Source organism: Ammodytes marinus, assembly GCF_949987685.1.
Source record: "Ammodytes marinus genome assembly, chromosome: 12".
NCBI lineage: Eukaryota > Metazoa > Chordata > Actinopteri > Uranoscopiformes > Ammodytidae > Ammodytes > Ammodytes marinus.
In genome coordinates this window covers 7,464,697-7,490,369 of record NC_137216.1, presented here as the reverse complement: position 1 = coordinate 7,490,369, position 25,673 = coordinate 7,464,697, and the positions used below count along the sequence as shown (strand labels likewise).

At 40.0% G+C, this 25,673-nt stretch overlaps 1 protein-coding gene across 1 annotated transcript in view; it reads left to right on the top strand.

Moving 5' to 3' along the window:
* calcrla (calcitonin receptor-like a) overlaps nt 1–12,457 on the top strand; it is a 34,384-nt gene extending 21,927 nt beyond the window's left edge. Inside the window, exons 3-13 of the mRNA XM_080038377.1 lie at nt 914–1,067; nt 1,272–1,379; nt 3,430–3,542; nt 4,086–4,177; nt 4,273–4,399; nt 4,580–4,733; nt 5,127–5,187; nt 5,483–5,549; nt 6,381–6,599; nt 7,323–7,364; nt 9,929–12,457. Of these exons, the coding sequence (XP_079894503.1) occupies nt 914–1,067; nt 1,272–1,379; nt 3,430–3,542; nt 4,086–4,177; nt 4,273–4,399; nt 4,580–4,733; nt 5,127–5,187; nt 5,483–5,549; nt 6,381–6,599; nt 7,323–7,364; nt 9,929–10,153 (1,362 nt within the window). The 3' untranslated portion in view covers nt 10,154–12,457. The remainder of the gene's footprint in view (nt 1–913; nt 1,068–1,271; nt 1,380–3,429; nt 3,543–4,085; nt 4,178–4,272; nt 4,400–4,579; nt 4,734–5,126; nt 5,188–5,482; nt 5,550–6,380; nt 6,600–7,322; nt 7,365–9,928) is intronic.
* The last annotated feature ends 13,216 nt before the right edge of the window (nt 12,458–25,673 follow it).

Sequence of the window (25,673 nt, the reverse complement as noted above, 5' to 3'; positions counted from 1 at the left end):
AAGATAAGACTGTCCCCGCGAGCTCTGTTCCCTAAAACCTGTAGTACACTTATTTCTATTAAAAGGAAAATACAAAGGATGTGACGTTTATATGACGCATGTAAACAGTAGAAGAAGAAGCTCAACCAACTAACTGCAACAGCCGGAGTAGTTGTGTCAGAATCATAACGTTAGTCAAACTAAAATAAACAAAACCTATCTCAGCCATCATTAAAACTGGTCAGCGACATTGTCTAGTGTATCACTGTTGCACGCATTGCTGCAGTTCACTTTACCACCAGTGGTGCCACTATTGAGAAGACGTTTCTGCAAGTTCCATAGTGCCCTTTTAAATTCCAGCTGGTCAGTAATCTGGTTTCTTATGATCAGAGGCTGACATACTGTATGTATACCCTAACAGAACAAGGAGTTTGGACATTCTTCTACATTTTGAGAAATAGTCTAGTTTACTCTCGGATGAATTTGACTTATTACCGCCATTTTCAGTTTATGTTGGATATGTTTTTGAAGGATTTAAAAAAAGCTTCTTCAGGTTGACATCTGCTGTTTCATAAATGAAGTGAACATATCTGGTTGGCAATATTTCTACAGAGATGTCATACTTTCCATGGAGTTCAAATGGGCTTAATGGAAGCCTGTGTATGTAAGACTCACTTTGCCGGAGTTTTGACTATCCTAAGTAGGATATAATGACTGTCTGACTTACATCCCCATAGAGTCAGAATACACAGCCAAAATTGGGTCCAGACACAGGCTTGCACGCAAATACTTTAAGCCGAAATGAAGCTCAGTGGTTTTCATGAGCATCTTTACTTATAAAAAAATTTCAAATGAGTGCGATCCAAAATGCCAAAAAGAGGGGCAAAAAATAACTGAACATATGATTTCACTCTTTTTCTATCCTTCCTTTCAGGATTTTGTGCGGGCAAGCCAGGAGGTCAATGAAACCCAGCATCAGCATCCAACCAACGTATACCACGACATCAGTACCACCAGGAAGAAGATAGTTACAGCACAGTTTGAGTGCTATCAAAAGATAATGAAGGACGATACCCACAGCAGAGAAGGTAGATTGGATAGAATCATGTAGAATTGTCGAGCTGTGATTTAATTTAATTTATTTCATGTTGTATAAGAGAACCTCAATTAGACTTAGTTAGTTGTTGTTATACCTCTCTGCTAAATAATGCCTTTTTCAAAGTTAGAGTTATACATACTTATTTAATATTAGGAAATTCTGACACTTTTTAACACATTTTCTCTGGTTTCAGAGGCCACGTGTAATCGCACGTGGGATGGCTGGTTGTGTTGGGACGACAGCAAAGCAGGTGTGGCAGAGCAGCACTGCCCGGACTACTTCATGGATTTTGATCCTTCAGGTAAGACCTGTAGCTTATAGTAGCTCTTAGGGTGTATTCACACTGGGAAAGTCCGCTAGTTCACTTGCTTTGGTCCAGACCAAATAGAGTTTAGATTTTTTTTGTTTGGTGTGGTCCACTTTCATATTGCCCCTTTTGCAAGTGAACTAGCATTAGGAAGCAAAACCACACGTGATCTGAGGTCATTCATTCATTGGACAGACATTCTGGGGTGGAGAGAAGCAGGAAGCACTAAGTAAATCTGTGAAATATATCCTTGATATAATATGGGGTTAAAACATTATAAAAAAGCCTACATCTAGCCTATAAATAAAGGAGAAAAACATCAAATTATTGTTGTTTCATATGGTTATAATATGTAGCCCTATGACAATGCCACGCTATGTGGCTTGTAGCCTACGATGTGAAACGTAATTTTGCAAGAAGAATAGGCTCAAGCTGACACTCAGCTGATTAAGCTGTGTATCAGCTGGGTGTCTGTTCGGCGCAGCTCAGCTCCTGACACAGGGATAGTATTGACGGTCCCGTACATGGGAAGCAAAATAAAAACACACACTTCTTGCGCAGCGTGAACCTGTTGGCACTGTGCGGGAGACGCTCCCCTCTCCTTCATCTGATCGCTGAACATATTCAGCATTTTTACGCGTCCTCTCGATCAAATGTAATATGTTCTTCTGGGCTCCCGGTCAAACCACAACTTATCGTCCTAACAATGGCGACAACAACACTTTCCCATAATGTGAAGCTGACAGCAATTTATTAAAAAAGAAAAGAAAGAAAAGGCACAGTGCTTCCTGCATTTGGGTCGGATCGAGTCCGGACAAATTCACACCACAAACGAACTGCAGCAGAGTGCATATGGGAGCGCACCGAGATCACCTCTTCAGCTGGGTCTCGGAGCGCTTGTTTGGTCCGCCCCCAAGTGCGATTGCTGTATTCACACCTGCCTGAAAGAAGTGCACCGAAGGCAGAAGTGCATCTGAGTTCGTTTCAACTGAACTAAACACGGCATGTGTGAATACACCCTTAAAGTGCATTTGCACCAAGCATTTTTGGTTTTACTTTAAAGTGGTACTCCAACATTTTAGTATTCATACACTTTCATAAAGTTGGGGGAGTTGACAGAATAGTGCAAATACAAAAAATGGTCAGAAACAAGGCAGCAGAGGAAGAGATATCATGATTTGACTTTCGGTCCAAAATCCATCCAACTTGAAATTGACTGAACCAAAACCCACACCCCAATGCAGGTGTAATTCAGGTTTTTAGTGGTTGTTTAATAGGAGGATTCCCCAATCAAACTGAGCCTCAAGTAACATTATGTATGCACAAAGTCTCCCCTTACAATTCAAGTATTGTTTATTACAATTATGAAACAAATCACTCCTGGGTTAAAAGTCCTTACTGGGTGTCGCACTAATCTAAATTATGGATGTGTATCCAGTAATTGCGGCGAGTCGATCGGCAGAACAATTAGTCTTTGTCCTCCGAGTGCTTCTTTCTTTTCCCTCTACAACATTTCCTGTTGCAGTGCAAAATGACAAGTGAAAAGCTTTGTTCTATTAATGATGCAAGCCTTTATTAGCATGTATTAATTGTGTTTCCATAATTCTAGTGGTTTACATGACTGTGTTTACAGTAAACTAGTTATAATTGCTGGAATATTCTTAGCCTTGACTTCCACACATTTCATCCTTCTACAGGATACACTGATGTATAATTAGATTCAGTTCCTGTAGTCATTGCCCTCATTAGTTCAATGTGTATTTGTGTGTATGTATGCTTCATGGAGTTCCCAGAACATGGTTCTAAATGTATTGGGTCCCTCGGGACGACTAAATACATTTTCAAACAGTGTGGTTTTGCTCCACAGGGAAACTTCTCGTTCCTTTTTTAATTAATTGTTGAACGAGATAGGCCACTAGCTACATAAAAATAATCCATTCACTTGGATTCAGTCTACAGGATTGAAATATTCCTTTAAAAAACATGGCTACCAGTGTATTGGGAAGGTGGTTGATCTTTATTTCTTTGCACTTTTTACCTGCAGAGACGGTTTCAAAGATTTGCACTGACACTGGTCTTTGGTTCCTGCATCCGGAGAGCAACCGGACATGGACCAACTACACGCGCTGCAATGAACACACCAATGAAGGCAGAGTGGTAGGTCCCTTAGTGAAAATGGCATAAAATGCATATAGAACTCAACAATTGAACGAACATGTCATGCTCATGTTGGCTAAACTGCTAAATGGGGCTGAGTGTGTAGTTTATCCCGAGGGAGGAAACATCAAAATGGGTGATCCTCAGGGACTATCTCTGGGTACCCCAACAATGTGATGGCAATATAATTTCTATAACACAGTGTTATAATTTGGCCCAAAGGTTCTAGGAAAGAGGTCATATAACTCCAGAGCAAATGGAAAACTGGCCATTGCAGAATAAAAGTGTACTGCAGTACAGACCAAACTGTTGACTGAATAATGTGGGATGTTGGTTAATGGAACGGCACTAGATGAAGATAGTCAAATGTTTCGTGTTCATGAAAGAAACCTTTTTCATGATTTCAATGTCATCCTTACATAAATTCAGATGTACTGTCTGCAGTGAATAATCTGAATTCTATTCAAGAGCTTTCGTGTCAAAACATGAGTAATGTTGAGCATATCCCGATGATCCATCTCTTCCCCCCCACCCCCCTTCCAGACGGCAATGAATCTCTTCTACTTAGCCCTCATAGGACATGGACTGTCACTGACTTCCCTCTTCATCTCCCTGGGAATATTCTTCCATTTCAAGTGAGCCGGCACAGTCTCACGGAACAAATAGTTAACTTTTTTTGTCGCATGGATTTCTGGCACTGTGACATAACGTGGCCCTTCTCTTCCTACAGGAGTTTAAGCTGCCAGAGGATCACACTGCACAAAAACCTCTTCTTTTCCTTTGTCCTCAACTCGGTGATCACCATCATTTGGTTGACAGCTGTGGCAAACAACCAGGAGCTGGTGCAGAGGAATCCAGTGAGTTGATGTGTTTATACATTTTTTGCATTAAATAGATGCAAAATCATGTAGAAATGTGTTTTTTAAGAGTTATTTTTCAGTGGATGTTGTCACCACATGTGTTCTGTGTATCTGGAATGCATGTATTGACAACCAATTGACAATTACATCGTGTATTTGTGTGTTTCTCTTCTTCAGACCAGCTGTAAAGTGTCTCAGTTCATCCATCTTTACCTGTTTGGCTGCAACTACTTCTGGATGCTGTGTGAGGGAATATATCTGCACACACTCATCGTCGTGGCTGTGTTCGCGGAGAAGCAGCACCTGATGTGGTACTATCTTTTAGGCTGGGGTAAGTCAGGATAACGTGCGTAGGCAATGGCCTTAGGGCTTTGTTGAAAAAGGTTTACTGTTCTAACTCGTGACTGAGCTGTTGTCTTGTTGTTTTTTCTTTTGACAAAGTTTGAGCACACACAGTTTTCCTGGAGAGTTAGGCATTATGACATTTTGAGTTGACGTTGGTTTAGGTAATGTGATTAAACATTTGGTTAGATTATGTCTTCTAAAAGTGTCCATATGCTTGCACCATTGGACATATTTGGTGCAATACCACTGCACAGTACAGTACAGCATCAGTATGGTAACGTTGTATGACACCAGAATAGAAAGAGAGGAAGTCTGACTTTAATACTTGATAGCCTCAACTTCAGCTATAATTCATTTTTTACCACTTTTTTTTTTGCAGGCTTTCCTCTCATCCCAGCGTCCATACATGCCGTTGCTCGAGGTTACTACTACAATGACAAGTAAGCATTCAAGTGCAAGATCTACAGTCTACTCCAGTTGACATAACAGCTTCAAGTAGTCTAAACAGCCAAACAGAACCAATGCTAACTGAGTAACCTATTCTGTAAATGTGGTAACGATCGTCTGAAACGATCCAGTGTTTGTTTATCCTCATCTTTGCTGATAGCTTCTCGTAATCAATCCCGCTTGGCCGGTCAAGCTAATTCATTTATCAGACAAACCCAATCTTATGCTTCAGCGATCATGATTCATACTGTTGTGTAAACACGTCTCTGTTGTCTCTCTCTGCTGTAGCTGTTGGATTAGCTCCAAAACATCGCTACTCTACATCATCCACGGTCCCATCTGTGCTGCTCTTTTGGTAAGAAGAAGTCCCCCCCCCCCCCACATCAGTCAGTCGTAGCAAAGTAAATCACAATAAAGTCTGTTTTCTAACACGATCTGTAACATATTTCTCTTGGTTGACTGCTATTATTGCACAATGTGTCAAAAACAAAAGGCTTAGTTTTGCCCTCTTCTCTGTAGAGAATGGGGGGCTGGAAGGAGGACACAGTTGCATAGCCTGTATAATCGGTGTGTCTTGCGAAATCAATGCGCCATGCCCCTTATGAGGATCCAACCAGTGGTCCCCCCAAGGCGATTTTGCATTCTAGGAATTCACCTAATCAGCGCAGCAGGGCATTGTTTCAGAGAAATCTGGTCCCTTAACTCACTCCACAAATTGCTCATTGCTCAAACAACCGATTTTACGAGAATTTGTACACAGGTTTCAGGCCACAATGTTTTTTATGTTTGTTTGTTTGAACATTACTCATATTGGGCAGTCAAGTAATGAAATGATGTGGCAATAAACCTCGTGTTTCGAGGCATGGCCTGGTCAGTTGTGCTAAATTTGGCAGTGCAAACATTGTAAAAACGTTTTATAGTGTTTATAGGGAATGTCATAAATATCCAACTTGTAACCCTGAAACACATCCTGTTCTTTATACTGCTTGGTTTTAACTGACTGCTCAAAGCTTATTCACGTTATTTCCCTGGCACATATTTTTAAGCTTTAAAGAGGGTGGATTTACGAACCATTCAAAGTATATCTTCAACCAAATTACAGGCAAAACAGTGTGCTAATGTATTGATTTATGCCGATTCATATTGACATTTGTCTTCTCTGCTGCTATCCCCCTCCTCCCCCCAGGTCAATTTGTTCTTTCTACTCAACATTGTGCGAGTGCTAATCACCAAACTGAAGGTGACCCATCAAGCGGAATCCAGTCTCTACATGAAAGCAGTGAGAGCCACCCTCATCCTGGTGCCCCTTCTAGGAATTCAGTATGTCCTGCTTCCCTACAAGCCAGAGGGAAGGGTCTCCTCGGAAATCTACGACTACATCATGCACATACTAATGCATTACCAGGTGGGTCAATGTGAAGGGTTTGAGTGGAGTGGTGGCAAATCCATTCACATCAGCATCTGGACATTATGACTTGTTTTGCATTGGGGGGGATTGTTACCAGCTACTTGGAGCATTTCTGGAAAATGCAGAAAACAGCTGCACATTACGCCATGCTTTTTAAACGCAGTTTATTTTTAGAATGGCAGTCAAGGTTTGTTGCATGCACTACAGTGTTCCGGTTCACCATTTGAGGACACCTGTTGTTGTCCCCTCCTGTCTCTCGAGATGTTGAAGGTCGACTATTATGCAAAATGATCTTGTTCATGTTTTTTCAACTATAATATGTACCAGCAGTTACATTCAAGGCCAATCAGAGCAGAGTGGGTTACATCATTAAAACAGTTTAGCAAAAATACAATTTGGAACATGAAAATTAGCATAAGATATGACTTTTAACTTCACTAAAATGAACTGACATAAACCGTCTTTATTTTCTTAGCTTTCAGCCAATGCAGTTAATTCCCTTCGGCCTGTGACTTTGTTTATGCTGTAGCACAGGGCAGAACGGCAGGAAGGAAGGCATGAATTGTCTTAGCTGAGAGGGGGGTGAGCGCAGGGTGTTATCTCTACCATCCTGCACTGTCTCAGCATTAGGGGCAGCTCACTCAATCTATTCAGTTTGATCTTAGACTTTCTTAGGGTTTGTGTCTTTTTTTCATGTCTTTCATTTCTATTTTATTTCAGGGTCTACTGGTGGCCACCATCTTCTGCTTTTTCAACGGAGAAGTAAGACGGTTATACCCTTTCACTACTTTTTAAGACCTGCATGCACACATACACTCACATTCTCATCCACACTTCCCCTTTTGAGATAATGGAAACACTTGGAGACTTCCTCTGCGTGAGCCTCCATGCAGGGCGGTGAATTAGGGAGAATGTCTTGACAGGCTTAGTCCTCTGAGGCTTTGCTGGGGACAGAGGGTTACTTACTGTTGGCACATTGCCATGGAATGTACACTCATTTCCATCAATTATGCAGGTGATTGATTTGTTTGAAGTTGACTGCCAGGAGACGCCCAATGACTCCTGTGTACACTGTGGAAGGGGGTCAACACATAGACTATACATATAGCTTCATTTTAATCCTGAGCTGATTACACGCCGGGCGAAACAGAGTCATTTGTATGCATATACATGGAATGTATACGCACAAAATCTATAGATGATTGATCCGAACATCCAAATTCAGAAGCCTAACGTGTAAACAAATAGAACTAATGTAGACCATTTTAGGGAAGAGTAAATACATTGATTAAATGGCTTATTTGCTTTCTTTATGAAAGCTAGATTAGAAGATTAATAGCAGCCTTTGTGCAGAGCGTTATCTCGGTCTAGCTTCAACAGCAAGCCAGTTGGCTGTGTCCAACAATCCGAAGCTCACCGTTTAACATGTTGTATCTCATTTGTTACATCCTTAAAAAACAGAACTGTAAAAATTGACAATTTATGGTTTCAGAGGGAGTTGTTCAGGAACAAGTCTTGGCTGAATAAATTAATTTATGTGCGATGTTGCCAGCTACAGCCGGGTTGCCAGATATGCTCTGTGAACCTGTGTGGTTTACCAAACATGTCTGATACTATGACAGCCACATTATGGAACACTGCACTAGCCACTGCCAATACATACATAATCAGTCATAATCACTCATATTAAATAAATAACATATATACAGCGTGTTATTTAGTCTATTTTGTTTGGAAGGCTTGTTTATACATGTTTGACATAGCAATGCTAGCTGTTTATCCCTGATGCAAGTCTGTCCTAGGCTAGCTGTGTCTAAACTGTAACTCCATACCTAAGCATAGACACATAATTGATAAGGAATTCAGTGGCAACTGAGGTTCATTCAAACTATCTTCATGAGAAACAAATGTTTTAATGGATAATTTAAAAGGAAGATTTCCCAACATTTTGGGAAGTACACGTAGGCTACTCACTTTTCTCAGCGATTGAGATGATAGACACAGAGCAAGCTAGCCTAGTTTAGCATGGGAGTGTACCAATGTCCCCATGGGCTCAATAAGATAATATGGCTGGGGAAAAAGTTGTTCCGATTCCACCACATGTCCAGAGTGAAATTTATGTTTGCCAACTTCCTAGCCGGAGGTGGACTGATAGTGCATACTATTTAAAGACACATATTCTTTTGTGGATTGTTTTTCCTCTGCATAACATACCATAACAACCAAAGGGTAGACCATATAGATCAATCAATCAGGTCGAGTAAACACATCATGAATGTACACAGTATCGTGATTAATATCAAGTCAGAGTTGTTTACTTGACAATTCTATTTTTCCCCCCAAAACCAAATATGATATTAATTAAATGTCCCATTTGGTGCCATAAAAATCTAGGAACATTGAGCCCTGAGAAAATGTAGCCGTGGGAACATTAGAATGGCCCCCTTTGCATAAATACTGGAAAAATACGAAAACAGCCAGCCTGGCTCTCTAAAGTGTGCTGCACACAAGAACTGAGGGTGGATACACCTTTAACCTTAAACTGTTTATCACAAATGTGTTGTTTTAACATTGTTGTTTGTGTTCAGAGAAGACTAAAGAGATACAGTGTGTTAATACATTGGCTCTGAGTTGTCAGCTTCACTTCAGAAAGTAAAGTAGCGTATTATAGTACCAATTCCCCTAACTGTGTCCCAGATGCAGCTCCAATAGACATGGAACTGTTATTGATCTGCTCCTCTGACTCTTGGAAAGAAAGCAAATAATTGTACCTATTGGGATTTTGAACATCTACTGTAAATGCATGGAGTGTAGCCTGGTTCTATATCAGAGGATGATTCTCAAGCAGTCCCATTTAATGATTCAGTGAGTCAGTGATTCTGCAGAACGCTTGTTGTTAAAATAACTTTTTGTCAAAGTCAGTGAATATCTCCTCCCAATCTGCTTCCTGTTCTTGTGTGTGCACTGAAAAATGAATCCAGTGTTAAGACCGTTTGTTTACATAACAGTTTACAGAGTCTACGCTGTGTAATCACACAGCGTAGACTTTAAAAAAAAAGCGTACACACTTACAGTCCGTAAATGTTTGCGGATCCACCTTTTATTTTTTTTAAGATATTTTTTGGGCATTTTTCTGCTTTATTTATAGTGTAGAGACAGAGTTGAAATGGGGCAGAGTGACATGCAGAGAACGACCGCGGGCTGGAATCGAACCCGGGTCCGGTGCTGACCGAGGCCCATGAGGGGGGACGCCCTACCAACTGAGCTAAGGGCGCCCCCATCCACCTTTTTTAAATATGTCAAATAATTGTGTTTTCCCTGTTCAGGTCCAGGCAGTTCTGAGGAGGCACTGGAACCAGTATAACATCCAGTTCGGCAGCAGCGTGGGGAACCACTCTGACGCCATGCGCTCTGCCTCCTACACGGCCTCCTCCATCACCGAGGTGCAGGGCTGCTACAGCATCTCAGACGGCCACACGGAACACATGAACGGCAAGGGCTTCCACGATGCAGACGCCTCCATCCTAAAGTCAGACAGCCCGTTTGCCTGAAAACACATCTCCCTGAACCCCCAACCCTCCTACACCCCCCTCACCTTTTTACTTGACAATCTGCAGCCTGTTTGGAGCTCCCATGGCAAACAAGAAACTAGCCTCTCTTTCTAAAGATACATTGTCGGAAGCATTAGGACTGAGGAATACGATTTTATACCCACCTGGAAGGAAACTGTCCCCCTTTTCGTCACACATACGTGGGGCCCTCTAACCGAACTGTGTACGGTGAGCTCCATGCATCTTTTGCTATGCTGTCTTTCGTCAAAAAAACAAGCTCAACTGAACTGCGCCACTTGGACTACGATGCATTCTGATAATCACAATAGTGTGGCAATCTTTCTGCCCTGACAAGATTGTTTATAAAGCGGAGTGCTTGACCGTCCTTTGTTAGGGTCATGCTGTGCACAAGATAGCCTTTGGTGACACTGCAAACACATGGTTAGTGCCAAAACCAAGAAGTCTTTGCCTGCCTCTGTCATTTTTTTTATTTGAAGTATAGAATAAGAGCGGCAAAAGGTTGTCTAACCGGTGCATAATAATATATTAACGCTAAATCATATCTGACACATGCTTAACTTAATTCATCTGAACATGAAATAAATACCATAGAGTATTTATTGAAGTTGACATGCTACATTTATTTTTGTCAAAACATTGTGTAAACTTTCATTATACTTTGGTCGTCACATTGTTTGTTTCAATGTTTGCCGATGATACAGACTCCTACTGTTAGCTTGCAGGCTCCATTGTAAGTGATCCTTCATTTTGTGTTCATTCTTTTATATAATAACTGAAAAGCCACAATGAAATAACATGTAGTCCAATAGCTATTCATCACACAGTTGAGTGTAACAGTGAAGTTTGAAGACCCTGGCTCTGAACATATATCCATTACATTCCCATTCACTTCAGTCTTTAGCCTCACTCTTCTCAAACGACTCAAGAATAAACAATGTATTAGCATTACTTGGTGTTCAGACCGAAACTGCCAGAGTGTTAAAAATACAGGGGGCTATGTAATGTTGGTGTGTACAGTATAACAGTGAGAAACAATATTGAAGATCTGGGAAGGGCAATTTGTTCAATACAGTAGTCACGTGCCATTGAAATAGTTATTGGTTGCTCTAGTAGGCTAAATCATTGTGATCTACGTGTGAATCAATCCCTTTGGATTGCAACTGTACATACATGGGGGATCAAATCCATGGGTCGTATATGGTGGATCAACGCATTCTAAATAACTTCAAGAGGTTGTTCTGCTGAATTATGCTGCTTATTCGCTCTGCGCTATGTATCGATAAATGTTACCATACGAGTGTGCATTCACACCAGTTGTGTATAACTCTCACAGTATTATGACAAAGGCTATTTTATCTATTTTCTTCATCTTGCTTATTAATTACAAACGGTTACATATGAAGCCTAGTGTCAGAGTATGGGAAGCATATATTGACGTTTTTTTTTTTTTGTTAAATCAAGATGTTGGATTTGTGTAAGCGCGGCAACGTATACACGTCTGGATAAGTAGCCGGATTGGACAGAACAGGGCTAACATAGCAAACTGAATCAAGCCAAAGAAGGGAATTTTGCCAAAAAAAACACATAAACTAGAGAAGAAATCCACCGTATTTGACTCAATACAGCTAAAGCCTCGATAGCTTTGGCTGAAGATGTTTATTGTGGATTTGGTTCCCCATCTTCTACATTTACTGAGGAATTGTGTCAGAGTTTCTTTTTTTTTTACTAGAGTACGTTTTGACAAAAAAACACTGACCGGCAGCTGCATTTTTTTTTTCACTAAGTGCTTATGTCAGTCTGAACACAGACATATTTACAAGTACGTGAAGATGTTATCATGTATTGCAGGAAGCTGTGCAAAAACATACTGCAAAAACAAACAAAAAAAGAAGTCTTCGTAAAGCATTTAGCTAAGGGTCTGAAATCAACGCATTTCATCCATTCATCCAAGCCTGAAACCTGTGTCCGCTTGTTCTTTCATTGTATTACATGTTTAACGCTACAGTAGACATCATTGCTCACTATGCTGGGAACATAAGTCGCTATCAGCTGATGTAAATATTATTATTTTTTATAAATCTAGCTTATCTGAAAAAAGGACATGTTGAGCGTGTAAGTGTGTGTCTGTCTGTGTGTATGCGTGTGTGTGCATGATGTATACAGTATTTATGAGTACATTGTGCTAAGAAGCATTCACTCATGAAGCAGCCGTCTTATGTGACAGTGTGTGGGGCGTTGATAAAGAAGCTGTTTGTTCTACTCCTGTGTTTTCAAAAGGGATGTGGAGTGTGTGTGGGGGAGGGGCACTGTATTTGTCTGCCTGTATTGTCATTTCCTTTTGCAGGTTGTATTTGTAGGTGAAGATAGAACTGTATCCTACCACTTTGTTCTATGTAAGTCATCCGTGCCATATTATCAGAACAGACACATATATAGTTTCCTGATTCAAACAGTGCAACAAATCTTAGTTGACCTTCCAGAGGGCATGTTTTCTATACCATTGCAATGAAGAGTTCTGAAAAATATATTATTATTTTTGAACACAGTAACTGTGAGCACAAAGGTGGACAAGAGTCCTAACGAATTAACAACCTTCCAACAAAATATCAGGTACGTTCATATCCTGTGTATGGAGTCTTCTTACATTTCTGGCTATTCATTTTGTTTTGACCTTTTTTTTTAAATGTCTAATTTTTTTTTCATCAGTCTTTAATACCACTAGGATGACTTAAAGTATTTGGTTGTACACACAACAGGAGAGGTGACATATATTTAAGCAACACTGTACGATTACCATATTATTTAAGTGAAACAGTATTTCTTAGCTGCCATTGCTTAATTTCAGACTTAGGAACATATTCACAGTATGGTATCGTATGAAATACATCTACCTATATGATCAAGGATACCGCTTGTACTTTTTTTTATGTTAGATCTGCAGGACAGTTTCTCCATTTGATCATACAATTTTCACAGTACTGATTTGCAGCAAGTGGTCAATGTACAACAACAGCATTACGAAGTCTTCATAACCCAAGTGATTAACTGTGTAGTTATTATGCATCATACTCATAGTACAAGCTACAGGCATTTCATCGCAAGCCAGAGCATATCTATGTACAATTTAAGTTGTGTATTTATGTGTGAAATATTTTCCATGTGATTCTCCAAAGGGTTTGTGAAGTGGCACTTTTGGTGACCTGTTGTGACGTGTGACAAAAGTGTTGAGGACGATGTCTGTAGTTTTTTGTTTGTTAATACTGTACTGTATTTACCTTTGTCAGTCTCGACACATTGACTCCACACTGCTGTTTGAATGTAACTGGTTGTGTTTTTTCTCTCTGGGTGTGAAAAACATATTATTATTATTATTATTATTATTATTGTTATTATTATATATATATTTACGTACAATGTCTCTTTTTTAATTATTTCACTGAATTGGACAATGTTGCTGTCTTGTGTACATCTGCACACTAATACAGAATAGCAAAACACCAGCCGTCAACTTGAGTATTTTCAATTGATTCATTTTGTTGTTTTAAAACTCCCATATTATACACTTTTCGGTTCTATTATACACCATATTATATGGTCTTAGTGATCCCTAATACGTTTTTCTTTAATTGTTTGCTGAACAAAAACTTTCAGATAATTTATTGTACTATGCTGATGTGCTAATCTCACAATGGCCTATTTTTAAAAAAAGAGCTGCAGCTCCCCTCGTAAATATACAATCTTTGAGCTCCCCCGCCCCCTGTCCGGAAGCGAAGCCAGATACGATTCGCCCTCTGTCTGTCAGGGCCGTGGACCAATAAGAAATAGGGGTGTGGGCTGCACAGTGGAAGCTTCTGGCTTTCCAGTTTTTGAGGTCAGAAACGAGGAGAATTCTGACTGGAGTATATTGGGGGGGAGGGGTGGGGGTTTCAGAAAGGGGGAGAGTGAGAAAAGGAGAGATTGTTATTTTTTAAAATATTTTGGCAGTCTCTAGGCACACCGTGGACCCACGGATATGTTAGAACACATTTAAAAAGTGCATTTAGCATAATATGTGACCTTTAAGTATGAGATTATTGCTGCAGAAATACATTCTACATAAGCCACCCTTCAACTTGACACAGACTAACATGCTCACTCACACTGTACCTTTCAGTGCCATAAATGAATAGATTCCTGCACATTGTACATTCATTTGTAATCTGGATCTAATGAACATACAATATGAGTCGGTTTGAGTCTTAACATTCAAAATACATCCATAACACAGTGACAGTAATGCATCAAATGCTGTGATGAAGATTTCAGAGTGTGGTCCTCATGGAATATTTATTGATGTTGCATTATTTATGAAATGACAGGATACAATGAAGCAGCCATAGAACATAATGCACTAGTATGCACGTTGTATAGCTCCAAAAACTATGCTTTTGCATTAGCACACTTTCACAGACCCTAATGATTTGTTGGGATTGTCTTTTTTTTTCTCAGTATCTGATTGGAAACAACAGACCCTCCAATCTAAAATTGAGTGGACCCTCCAAAAGAATGTATTCAGACCATCATTAGACAAGCGAGCTCTGGGATGAGTTCAAAAGTTCATTCATGACTCTAACTGTATAGTCTGTGAACAACACAAGGCTAGAGACATTCCCCCCCCCCCCCCCCCCCCACAGTATCCCATTCTGTCCAATTATAACTCCCTGTACCACTCGTTTACTGCCGCTCTACTGCCTCCAAACAGCATGAGCGGGAGTATATTGTGGCAGGTGAATCTTAACAATAAATTCTACCTCAATGGTGAAAATGTATGTGGCAAAACATTTCCTGTAGTTCCATATGAGCAAACATTTCATGTCTTTTTTGTCTCCTTTGCTGCCGGCTGGACTCCCTCTTACATGACCTGAATAAGTAAGGTTGCACACCAGTGGCTGGTAAATACAGAGGAGAGGCTGCTTTAGGGCGCTGTCACTTTAACTTAGCCTCAAAAGCAGTGCTACATTTGTACAATGGACATAGTGCAACACTACAGTATTGCATTGTTCTCTCATTTACTGTTTTTTGACTGGAATGAGATACCTTTTTTCCCCATTGCAAATATATATAATACAATGATTTAATAACAAGAAATGAATGCCATAAAATATTCCAACATGTGCTATTTCAGACTGAGTTACGGAGCAGTTGTTCTAAATGGTTGAACGCCTTTAGAAATAACAATGTTCACCCTTCTGCACGACACTGATGTCCAAAGATATCTCTGACCAAATGTACTCTAGTAAAGAGGCTATAATTACTAACAAGGTATGACTATGAGAACAGTCTGACAATGTGAAAGGTATTCTGCGTGCATTAGCCGCCTGTCTGCCTTCATCTTTACTATTGTGATTCTCTCTCAACACTCTCACGCCATGGTAGTCAGCCACAGCAGGCAACTATTATCACACATGATGGGGTTTTATTTTATTTTAGGGTGTCCAGTTGAAACACCAGAGCTCAAGTCAGCCATATTAATAGACACTGGAGTGGCATTTCCGTTATTTGTAGGCTACACTCTACATGTGTGATGATGGAACGCAAACCCCCTTTCCCAAACGGACTCATAAAGGCTCTGTTCTGACTGTATGTACAGTAGCTGTAGTTATTTTAGCCATAAGCCAGATCCAGCTATTTCAGCTATTTTCCACCAGACATGATAAGGTAGATGAATACAACTAGGAAACAAGTGCAAATAAATATTAATAAATATGTTCAACTTCTACAGATTTGATTTCACTTTGATTTATCGATGTATATAACTATATATGGAAGGTAAAACCAGCCGTTATTATGCTACGTGGAGCCAGTATGATTGTGGACCTAGAAATAGTTTCACAATTTATTTAATTGTCTATGCTTCAACAGGGGAAAAGACTGATTGAGCACTGGCTCCTAAATATAAGCTGTGGCCATAGACCCTGTATATGTGTTTTTTTATCTTATCTTGAATCAGGCAGCAGATTTCCTTGACCCATTTTTCTTCACTACCACATCGGCAAGTTTGAAAAACACTTATATCAGCATCAGAGTAGTAGCCTTTTCCCCTTAATAATGGATGCTTATTGGCCCACTAGAATCATCAATAAGTCAAGTATGTTAAGCCTGAGAAATGAATTCAGTGAGAACTCCATTCCAGACAATGCAAAAGAAAAATAATTGCAACTTGCCAGTACCCCAACATATTCTGCAGCTGTAAGATATGTTGCATTCCTTACATGTTTTCAGTATGAGCACATGAGCTACCCATTGAGAGAAAAAAAGTTCACTTCGTCCAATGGTAAGATGTGTTCAACAAAGCGGGCTCAACCCTTCGACTGCACCACACTGGAAAAAGCTCCACAGGATGAGAAGGCGCCAATGTGTGTGCCTGTCGCTATCTAATCACCCCCCATCCGGCACCCCTCCATGACAGGCAGAGGAAACAGGGGATGGAGGGAGGCCTTTAGCTTAATGAAAACATTTACCCGCTCTTGTACTGATAGCTGCTGTTGTGTATATGTAGGAGGAGAGCCAACTCCATTGGAAAGACGCTGAGCACGATTGTTTACCTTTGGGGAATCTCGGAAATGACTATCAACAGGTCAGACGAGCGGGGTTTTTTAGCCCAGGGCAGATCTGAGTCAGGCACAACATGACTAGCTGTTACTCTGTGGATTTCTCTTCTCTTTTTTAATCACGATCATCTTGTCCTACAAATGTTGGGGTGGATATTCAGAGGGGGATTCACCAGTGCCAAGTGTTACAACGTGTTGATTAAGCTTATCAGCTCCACAAAACTCTCTGTATTTCTCAGTATGGCAGCATTATGCTGTCAACCCCCTACACAGCAGAAGCTATACAATGCTATAAAATGTACAGTTAAGTGCTATCTTCTTAATGTTAGCATCCAAACACGCTCAGCTCAGATAGTAAACATGGTAAACCTATGATACCTGCTAAACATCATCATAGTTTCTTTCCCTGTGAGCTTGTTAGCATACCAACGCTAGCATGGAACTCAGAGCATGTCTGCGCTTAATTACAGCCTGGCTGTTCCGGTTATTTGAGGTATTGCTTGAGTAACATAATGTACCAGGAAATTGAGCCTGACTCTGTCTGACCTCTTCCCAACACTGTTACCAATGCTGTTTCTGTATCCCTCACAAACGTCTCTATATCCCCCATAACTTCACAGCAGGGGGCCTCCTTGGGATCATAAGCATGGACAGGTGCAGCTATCTGAGAGTCCCTCCCCCCCCCCCCCTTTGACTGTGTGTGGGGGATGAGGGGTTCTCCTTGGGAAACACCCAGGGGGCTTTGGTGAGGCAGAGCCCCGTTTTCTGTTCAAGGGAATTTAATTCAGCCAATGATGGTATTGAAAACAAAATAATAGATCAAATATAGTAAATAGCTATAGCAAAACTTTAGAACAAATGGGAAAATAATGTTCATATTTTTGGTTCTCATAGCATACATTGGTGCACCAAGTTCCTGTAATATAGATCACATATGATAATTTTCAGATTCAAAACTTGAATTTGAAGGTGTAGTGTCCAAAAAACGTGTTCTTCCTTACAGTGCCCTTGCGGAAACTCCTCTTTTCCGCCTCTGTCTGAAACGGTCTGTTTTAGAGCCTGTCTCTTAAGCCCCGTCTAGCAAAAAGCCCAGTCTTCTCTGATTGGCCCTGGATCTAACTGCCAGTTTGAGTCTGTCTGTCTGTCCGTCCGTCCGTCCGTCCGTCCGTCCGTCCGTCCGTCCGTCCGTCCGTCCGTCCATCTATTCACAAAGGGGACTTACATATTAAAGTTGACGACCACCATGAAAAAGTGAATTCTGCATAGTAGGATAATTTTAAGATGGAGTGGAAAAACCACAGGTCCAGTGAATGGTTTGGGCAGCAGGTTAAGCCCAGCTAATGTGACACTGTCGATGGAGGCGACCAGTAAGGGAAGAAGAGGACATGTCACGGAGAGGTGCGTCTTTGGTGAGAAGTAATTTGAACTCTTTTGTCAGAGGAGGATTGGGTGACTGAGAGCGAGAGTAAGGTGATCAAACAGGCAGCGGAGGTTACTTGAGTTTTATTTTATCTCAACCTGTTTGGGTGGCGGTGTAAAATGGCTATTACATAACACATAGCACAGTGGCAGTAAGACCAGGGGAACATGGCCACTCCATACAAGTCATTGCCTTATTATATTCAAAGACGAAGTGAGAAGAAGTGCTTTGTTGCTTTTGTTTAACCATATGCAAATACAATAATCAAGCTGGGATGACATGTGTCAGTCTGCTTACTCTATGCTTAATGAGAGATCAACAGAATACAAGAAAAGGGGAAAAAATGGCCAACATACCCAGCCTGCTCAAGAGTACTTTTTGTTTCAGTAAAGTTTATATCAGCAGCTGGAAGGCTATCTCTGTCATTATGTGGAACTATGCTATGTCTGTTGGTCTATATCCAGCTTGAAGAGCTTCCAGGAAGTAGCCAATGCACATCAGCCATAAAAGCCGTTTTGGCAGCTGAGGACAGGAGGGGGTGTGATGACAGGTGTAACGTAACAGTGGCACGGACACTGCAGAAAGTGAGAATAGACGGATAAGCCGTGACAGAGCTTTTTCCGTGTATGTAATATGAACGCTGTGTGTTATTGTAAGTGCATAGGTGCATGTGTGTGTGCCAGCGTGTTTCTTTAGCCTGTTTTGTATGAATGAAGCGTTGAGTGCATGTTGTTTATAGGTTGTATATGTTGCAAGGCTGTGTGCTGCAAATAAACGTCCCCTAATGAGAAGTGAGTATTACATTTAGTCCGAAATACTTTCTTCATTGTGCAACTCTGCAATCCATGCATGTTGTGTATTTATGTGTGGCCATGGCAGCAAACACTCACTTTATGTGTGCTGTAACGGTCATACTTCCAGTGCCCTTGGATTTGACACCAGGGGTTTAGGGACTTAACCCGCTAAATCTGTCGCCTGGAACCCCGGAAGAGATCAGCACTTCAACTGACACCATGAGCGTCAGTATTTTCCAATCCTGAAGAGCGCAAGTTCAACTTTAAATCTACTTGATTATGCATGAGTCTTTTTAAATTGGTACCAATAACGACGTCCATTTACCCATGCCAAAATTGACTTCGCAAAGAGAAGCAAGCCTGATACCAGTGACATCTAACTTAGGTAACTACTGTATCTCTACAAAACTGGTAACATAGCCACCTTACACAGCAGCTAGCTAAGCTGTAGACTTCTATTATTTTGTTTGCAGAGTGTTTGCACTGAAACAGCGACTTATCCACACACTTGCTTGTTTGATCTTAGTTTTCTTTATCCTATTGTATAGCCTACAGATGATTGACTACCTGTCCACCACAGATGGTCCACCCACACACTGTTTGTGTTTTGATGAAGCCTGCCTGGATCTGAAAAAGGAATAAACCAGGGCATTTATTCTTGTTAATTCCATTTAGACAGTTTGAGCAAGCATTGTGTAGACCTGGATTGTATTGCCATATTTTGACCATGAGTGTCAGTAGCCTATTGTGGATAGGATCACTGTGCTGCAGAGAGCTTTAATAGAGCTGAAGGAGCTCAAGGTAAAGTGCCCTATAGTTATTGTCCTTTTAAATAGGTCACACTCTATATGGCTGTTGTACTGTATGTATGTATTGTCTTCACACAATACATGTGTGAGCCAGGCTTAATTACTTGTTGAATAATTTGTTGGTCTTGCTTCACGGAGACAAAACAAGGTTCTTAAGTAAAAACCGTCATTCAACAAGCCACACTGGAATGTTCAACAATTAACACACGGCACCTTAGTTAAGTGGGAAAAATAAGGGGGCTTGTTTGTGGAGCCAACCTTTCGGGGGACGTCTGCTAATAAGGCAACACTGCACAATGTGGCTCTGCTATCACACAAGGAAATGTCTGCCCAGGTTGCTCACCACTGAGATGGCCACGAGTACTAAAGAGTCTTCCTGCGATTGTGAGGAAAAGCGCTGCCTCGAGGTGTGTGTACCCTCTTTGCTTGTTGTCCTAAAGATATGTCTCTCCACCCAAACGTAACACACACATACCAGTGGGGTGTCCAGTGGTGATTGAAGAGAAAAAGAATAGGGCTTTCCCGGATAACATTAGGGAAAGCAAAACATACTTACTTCTTTCTCTTCCCAGGCAAAATAGGGGTTTACGGGTCTCATAATCAGGGTTTGAATAGTTCACTTTCTGAAAACCCCAAGATGGAACATGCAGTATGCTGACTTAATTCTATGATGTTCTAATTTAATAAAGTGTAATTACGTCGATCTAATTTAATAAAATGTACAGGATCATCTAGGAAAGGCGATGACGTCTATGTAGCCAAGTGGCGAGAAGGCTGTACAGACGATAGCTTTACAAATTCTGGTTAAGCTTTTAATTTCGTAACAGTTTAAAATTCTTCTTCAGTCCGAGACTCTTTATTCATTCGCACACAGAATACAGTTGTTTTATTCATAACTATGTCCTTAACGGCTGTCTGCCTTCCGCTGAGCCATATACGGCAAATATAACCAGAAGGAGATTGCCCTTTATTAGATTATGAGCCGATCAGTAATAGCGAGATCAATGTGTTCCAACCAGCTTTTTGCGAACCTCAATTATTCATATGAGTCATGCCGACAAGAGCGGGGACTGAATCATGCGTCCTTGTAAAGCTCCAGCTCCCTCTGCAATTAGCCAGAAGGTCCTCCATCTACATTATGGAAATATATAATTAGAATGAGCGAGCAGCAATAGCACAAGTAAAAAAAGCATTACATTGCTACATGTACTTCCAGTATTAAAAAGTAAAAGCAGAAAAATCGCCCCTTGGAACATATGCTTAATTATAATATATACCATTATCAATAGTAACATGAGCAACATTTTACTGCCGTGTAGGTACTTTTAATCATCAAACCCACTCTATAAATTAACCATACATCTAAGTGTGTTCGCTAATCATTGTTTTTTGTGCAATATTGGAGAGTTTTAGCTCTTTCAAGGGGCTTTTCACACTACACACTCAAACTATTCACTGCTTTTCTTATAAGGGGCTACAACCAAAAAGGCTCGGAACCGCTGATGTGTGCATTGTATTTTAAAAAGTTATCATAAATGTTTTAATGTAACATTTTAATCTGAAAAGTAACTATTAGTGAAGATATTACACAAAGGTGTCAAATGAATGTAGTGGAGTAGAACGTTGCTTTGAAGTGGAGTAGAGGGGAAGTGTAGAGTAGTAGGAGTAGCCTACTTCAAATGTGTTATTGAATTTCATATTAATGCACACAAAGTTCTACAGAAACATTTACTGTATTCAATGAGTTTTTCTTTAATACATTAATACATTATGTGACAAGGTGCCCCAAGCTTTAGATGCATCGGGGGGCGACCGTGGGCAAGACACTTCACCCACCTTGCCTGGTGTGAATGTGTATGACTGCTGTATGTTTGAGGTGGTGGTCGGAGGGGCCGTATAGGCGCTGAATGGCAGCCACGCTTCCGTCAGTCGATCGTAGTTTACCACCACCAGTATGACTGTGTGTGAATGAATGGAACCTGGAACCCTGTAAAGCGCTTTGAGTGCCTTGAAAAGCGCTATATAAATCCAATCCATCATTATTGAGCGGCTGTCCAAATATTATCGCATTTTCCCTAAAAAATATGTCAAGCATCTGATGGGAAGTGGACTGGACTTAAAATAAATTGTACAGGGTTGTTAAGGTTGTTAATGTAATGCAAGCTGGAAAATGAAGGTTAAATACTAATGTTTATTCATCAGAATGCATTAACTTTTTTGGCCTTGCGTCCTCTCTCTCAACACAGGTGGTCTTATTAGTTGAAAATACATTTTCTTCTCCCATGGTTTCATTTTCTAAGGCTCCTCTGTGCTGACAAAGTAGAAATCTCCGGTATTTTGCAAGAAAGAAAAGCAAAAATATTGAGAAAAGCCAGAAGAAATAAACATGAGATATGTTGCAGCAGGGATGCTTTGTGTTCTTAATTCCTATAGTGATGACCCCATCTGATTTATCTTGCAATCACACAACCCCCCCCCCCCCGGTTGATGTTTCAAGCAGAGCATCAGCTGTGAAATCCCAGGCTTGAAATAACCTTTAGGGTAAAATAATAAATACATAAAAACTGTACAGTATATCCCAATGAGTGCCCCGAAAATATAATACAATTAATAATGTGTTTACTTCTGCAGAACGTATGCCATTGTTTAGTTGTTTTAAAAAGCTTGGTTTGAATGTCATGTAATACTAACTGGTTTAATGACTTTGTCCATTTCCAATCCCAAACTAAACAAAGCACTTTTAAATCTTCCTGCAAATCCCCAGATAATAACTTTCTGTAAACAGAGGACGGATTGTTGACAAAATCTCCGCACTGTGCTTTGCCCTTTGCTCGTAATTGAATGCAGTTAGGGAATTATTACTGAAGTGATGTTGACCTCGGTGTGGGACTGCTGCTGGGCTTTACATCAGAGGACAGACTGAACAAACTATTAATACAAGTATATCATTGCCTTTGAAACCTCAGACAATAAGCTTTTTTTGGACCACTTTGGGTACATTTGCAATACATACCAGCAAATACTCCCAATCTGTGACGAGAATGTACGAATATTATTCATATTTAATCTGTTGGAAAGGTGGAGACTGAAAAACGTAGATAACAGGTAACAAAAAATACACTCAGAAGCGGCCTTAACCTGCTTTCAGATGAGTGTCTTCTCTTGATATTCTGTAATGTATGGTTTCACACTTAGCTCTAAGTAGTCCTTAACACTTATACTCTAAAATTATTATTTAGCAAATTCCGTTGTACATAGGTGGATCTTTTTATTAAAGTAAGTAGGGAAAAACATACCAGAATACAGAATAAGTTAGTTAGCAGACTAATCTATGACTACACTAAACATAATGTACTGAATCCCTATGTGTTCCCAAGTACTTTATGGAGCTTTTTACTAACAATATAGTTCTTTTTTTAATTAGTTTTATTCAATACATGTGGTTTGTGACTGAAAATAATTAATTTAGACATTATTGGCAATGACATAGAATAGTTTATTCCTTTCTGAATATAGAACGATTGATTGAACATGTATTAAACATCTTGCAGAATGAGTGTGTTTGACTTCCTTTCAATAAATGTGTTTAGAAATTTCAAAATAACACAGATGCAAACGGAAGTATGACAAAACAGATCAAACAGTATATCTTATTTACTTCTTAACTTGAGAATCCAATGGTATCCCATTGTCAGTGTATGGAGTTCATTTTTGTTGTTGTCATGAAATTGAAACAATAGCACTAGACTTTGGACATAAAAAAAATATCAAAAGTAGACATTTGCTGCAGTGTTTGTAAAAAACATACTCTGTAAGCCAGCACTGAGTTCTTGTCTCGTTAGTTCCACTGCAGCATAAATGACTCATCATAACAGTGACTAACTTGACCTGTGAACCCACTTTAGATGATGGTCAACTCACGGAAAATAGAATTTTGCTCTCACACTGTTGTATTATTGGAAAAGAGGGCAACACAGCCCACCCACAATTTCAAGTACATAACACACAGGTTCTGATGGGTTTCAGGAATAGTCCAGCCGACCCACTCAATACTCATGAACAAAAAATGAAATCTTGTCCTCAATTGATTTTTTTGGTGTGTTTTGTTGCAGTGGATGTGCGTCATCAATTCTGAATTGTGAAGTTAGGTGTGTTGCTTAAAAAAAACGAACAATAATGGTTTTGAAATTGCTCATAGGGATGGGTCAAATGGGTCGCTTTGGTTTGCAAAAGACTCGCTTTGAATTTCTTGTCAGGATTTATTCGTTAACCGTATCAAATGTGTATGGCGTCACTGTCCAGCTTTTCGGGGGCAATACATGTCTCCTCATCCTCATTCTGATTAGAATAACTGTGTTCATCTAAACACAGTCCCATACAAAAGACAAAGAGCCCATTCAAGCCTTTTTCTGTCACAATTAATGTCTACGATAAGATTTACAATAAGCGTCATTGTGTTTGTCGCAGTCTGTTTCCTGCCTCTGCGATTTGACGATTGTGTCAATCTTGATCTGACGGCAGCAGTAAGTATGAAAAATTGGAAAAACCAAGGTTCTCTGTGTGGGTTTGATACTTGCATTTCCTTAATATCCACCACAATGATTTGTTAGACTGTATATAAATATTACACTATTTGGGTTTATTTTGGTTATTGTAAATGGGTCTGTTAGAGGATATCTTCTGAATATGTAAAGTTTAATTGTGTTTTTTTTTTCATTTTATTTTGTGGTTTTATGAATATGTGGATACCTTCTTATCATAATATATGTGTTCCATTCTCACATACTATATTTAGAGGAGTAGCCTATAGTATATGAGCGTGTCCAAACCATTATCAGTTTTTCACATCATCTCTGTTCATAAAATCACAGCTCACACAGCCTAGTATAACCATACTCACTGTAGACTTGAGGCTCCACTGGGAAGCATGTCATATTGAAAGCAGTGCAAGTAAAATCCCATATCCAATAAACACATCATGGTGTCCAATTGGGACCAAAGTTTCCATGCGTCCCCTATGCATACTAACCTAACATTGACCTTGCATTTTCTCGCTCTGCTTTTTTTAAAGCTGTTTTACCCATCCAAAATGAATTTCCTACTGCTTCAGCACAGCAGGATTTTTCACTATCTTAAAAGTACATTGTGCCTGGGTTGTGTCTTTTCAAGGGCAAACACTTGGAGCATGTCAACAAAATATCGGGTTGGATGACTTCAAAAGAATGATATGGGTGAGCCAGAAATGGAAAATATGAACAGCACAGAGGCTCTTGAAAGATGAATGCACTTTGGCTGTTCCGTGTAGGTGTGGTGAGTGAAGATGAGAACGTTATGTGTCCTGAAGGTGCCTGGCAGGATGGGCAGGAAGGAAAAGGTGGAGCTAAGACAAACTGAGAGAGACACTGAAACAGAACGAATGGGAACATCATATTGAGGTCAGGTCAAATCTGTGCTAGAACTTAAACCATTTTTTACCCTATATTATGTGCAAATATATTACAGTTTTTCACAATTGCTTAAACACATTTCCTGATAGACTACCTCACTTTTTCAAAACCCTAAACACAAATTTCAAAACTCAAACACAAAATGCAAAATCCTTCACTTCTCTTGCAAAAGCACACTTACAGTTTTTCACAATTGTTTAAACACATTTTTGGAACATCAGACACAATGTGCACAATCTGTAACTAATTTACCAACTGCTTAACCAATTCTGCTGAACTCCAAACACATTTCCTGCCTTAGACTCATATTATCATTTGAAAACACACATTTTTCACAACACTACACACAATTCTCTATATCTTGCACACTCTTCCTGAATTCTCTCTCTTGGTATTCACACAGAACACACTGCCAATCAAATTTCTAAACTCAAAAGGC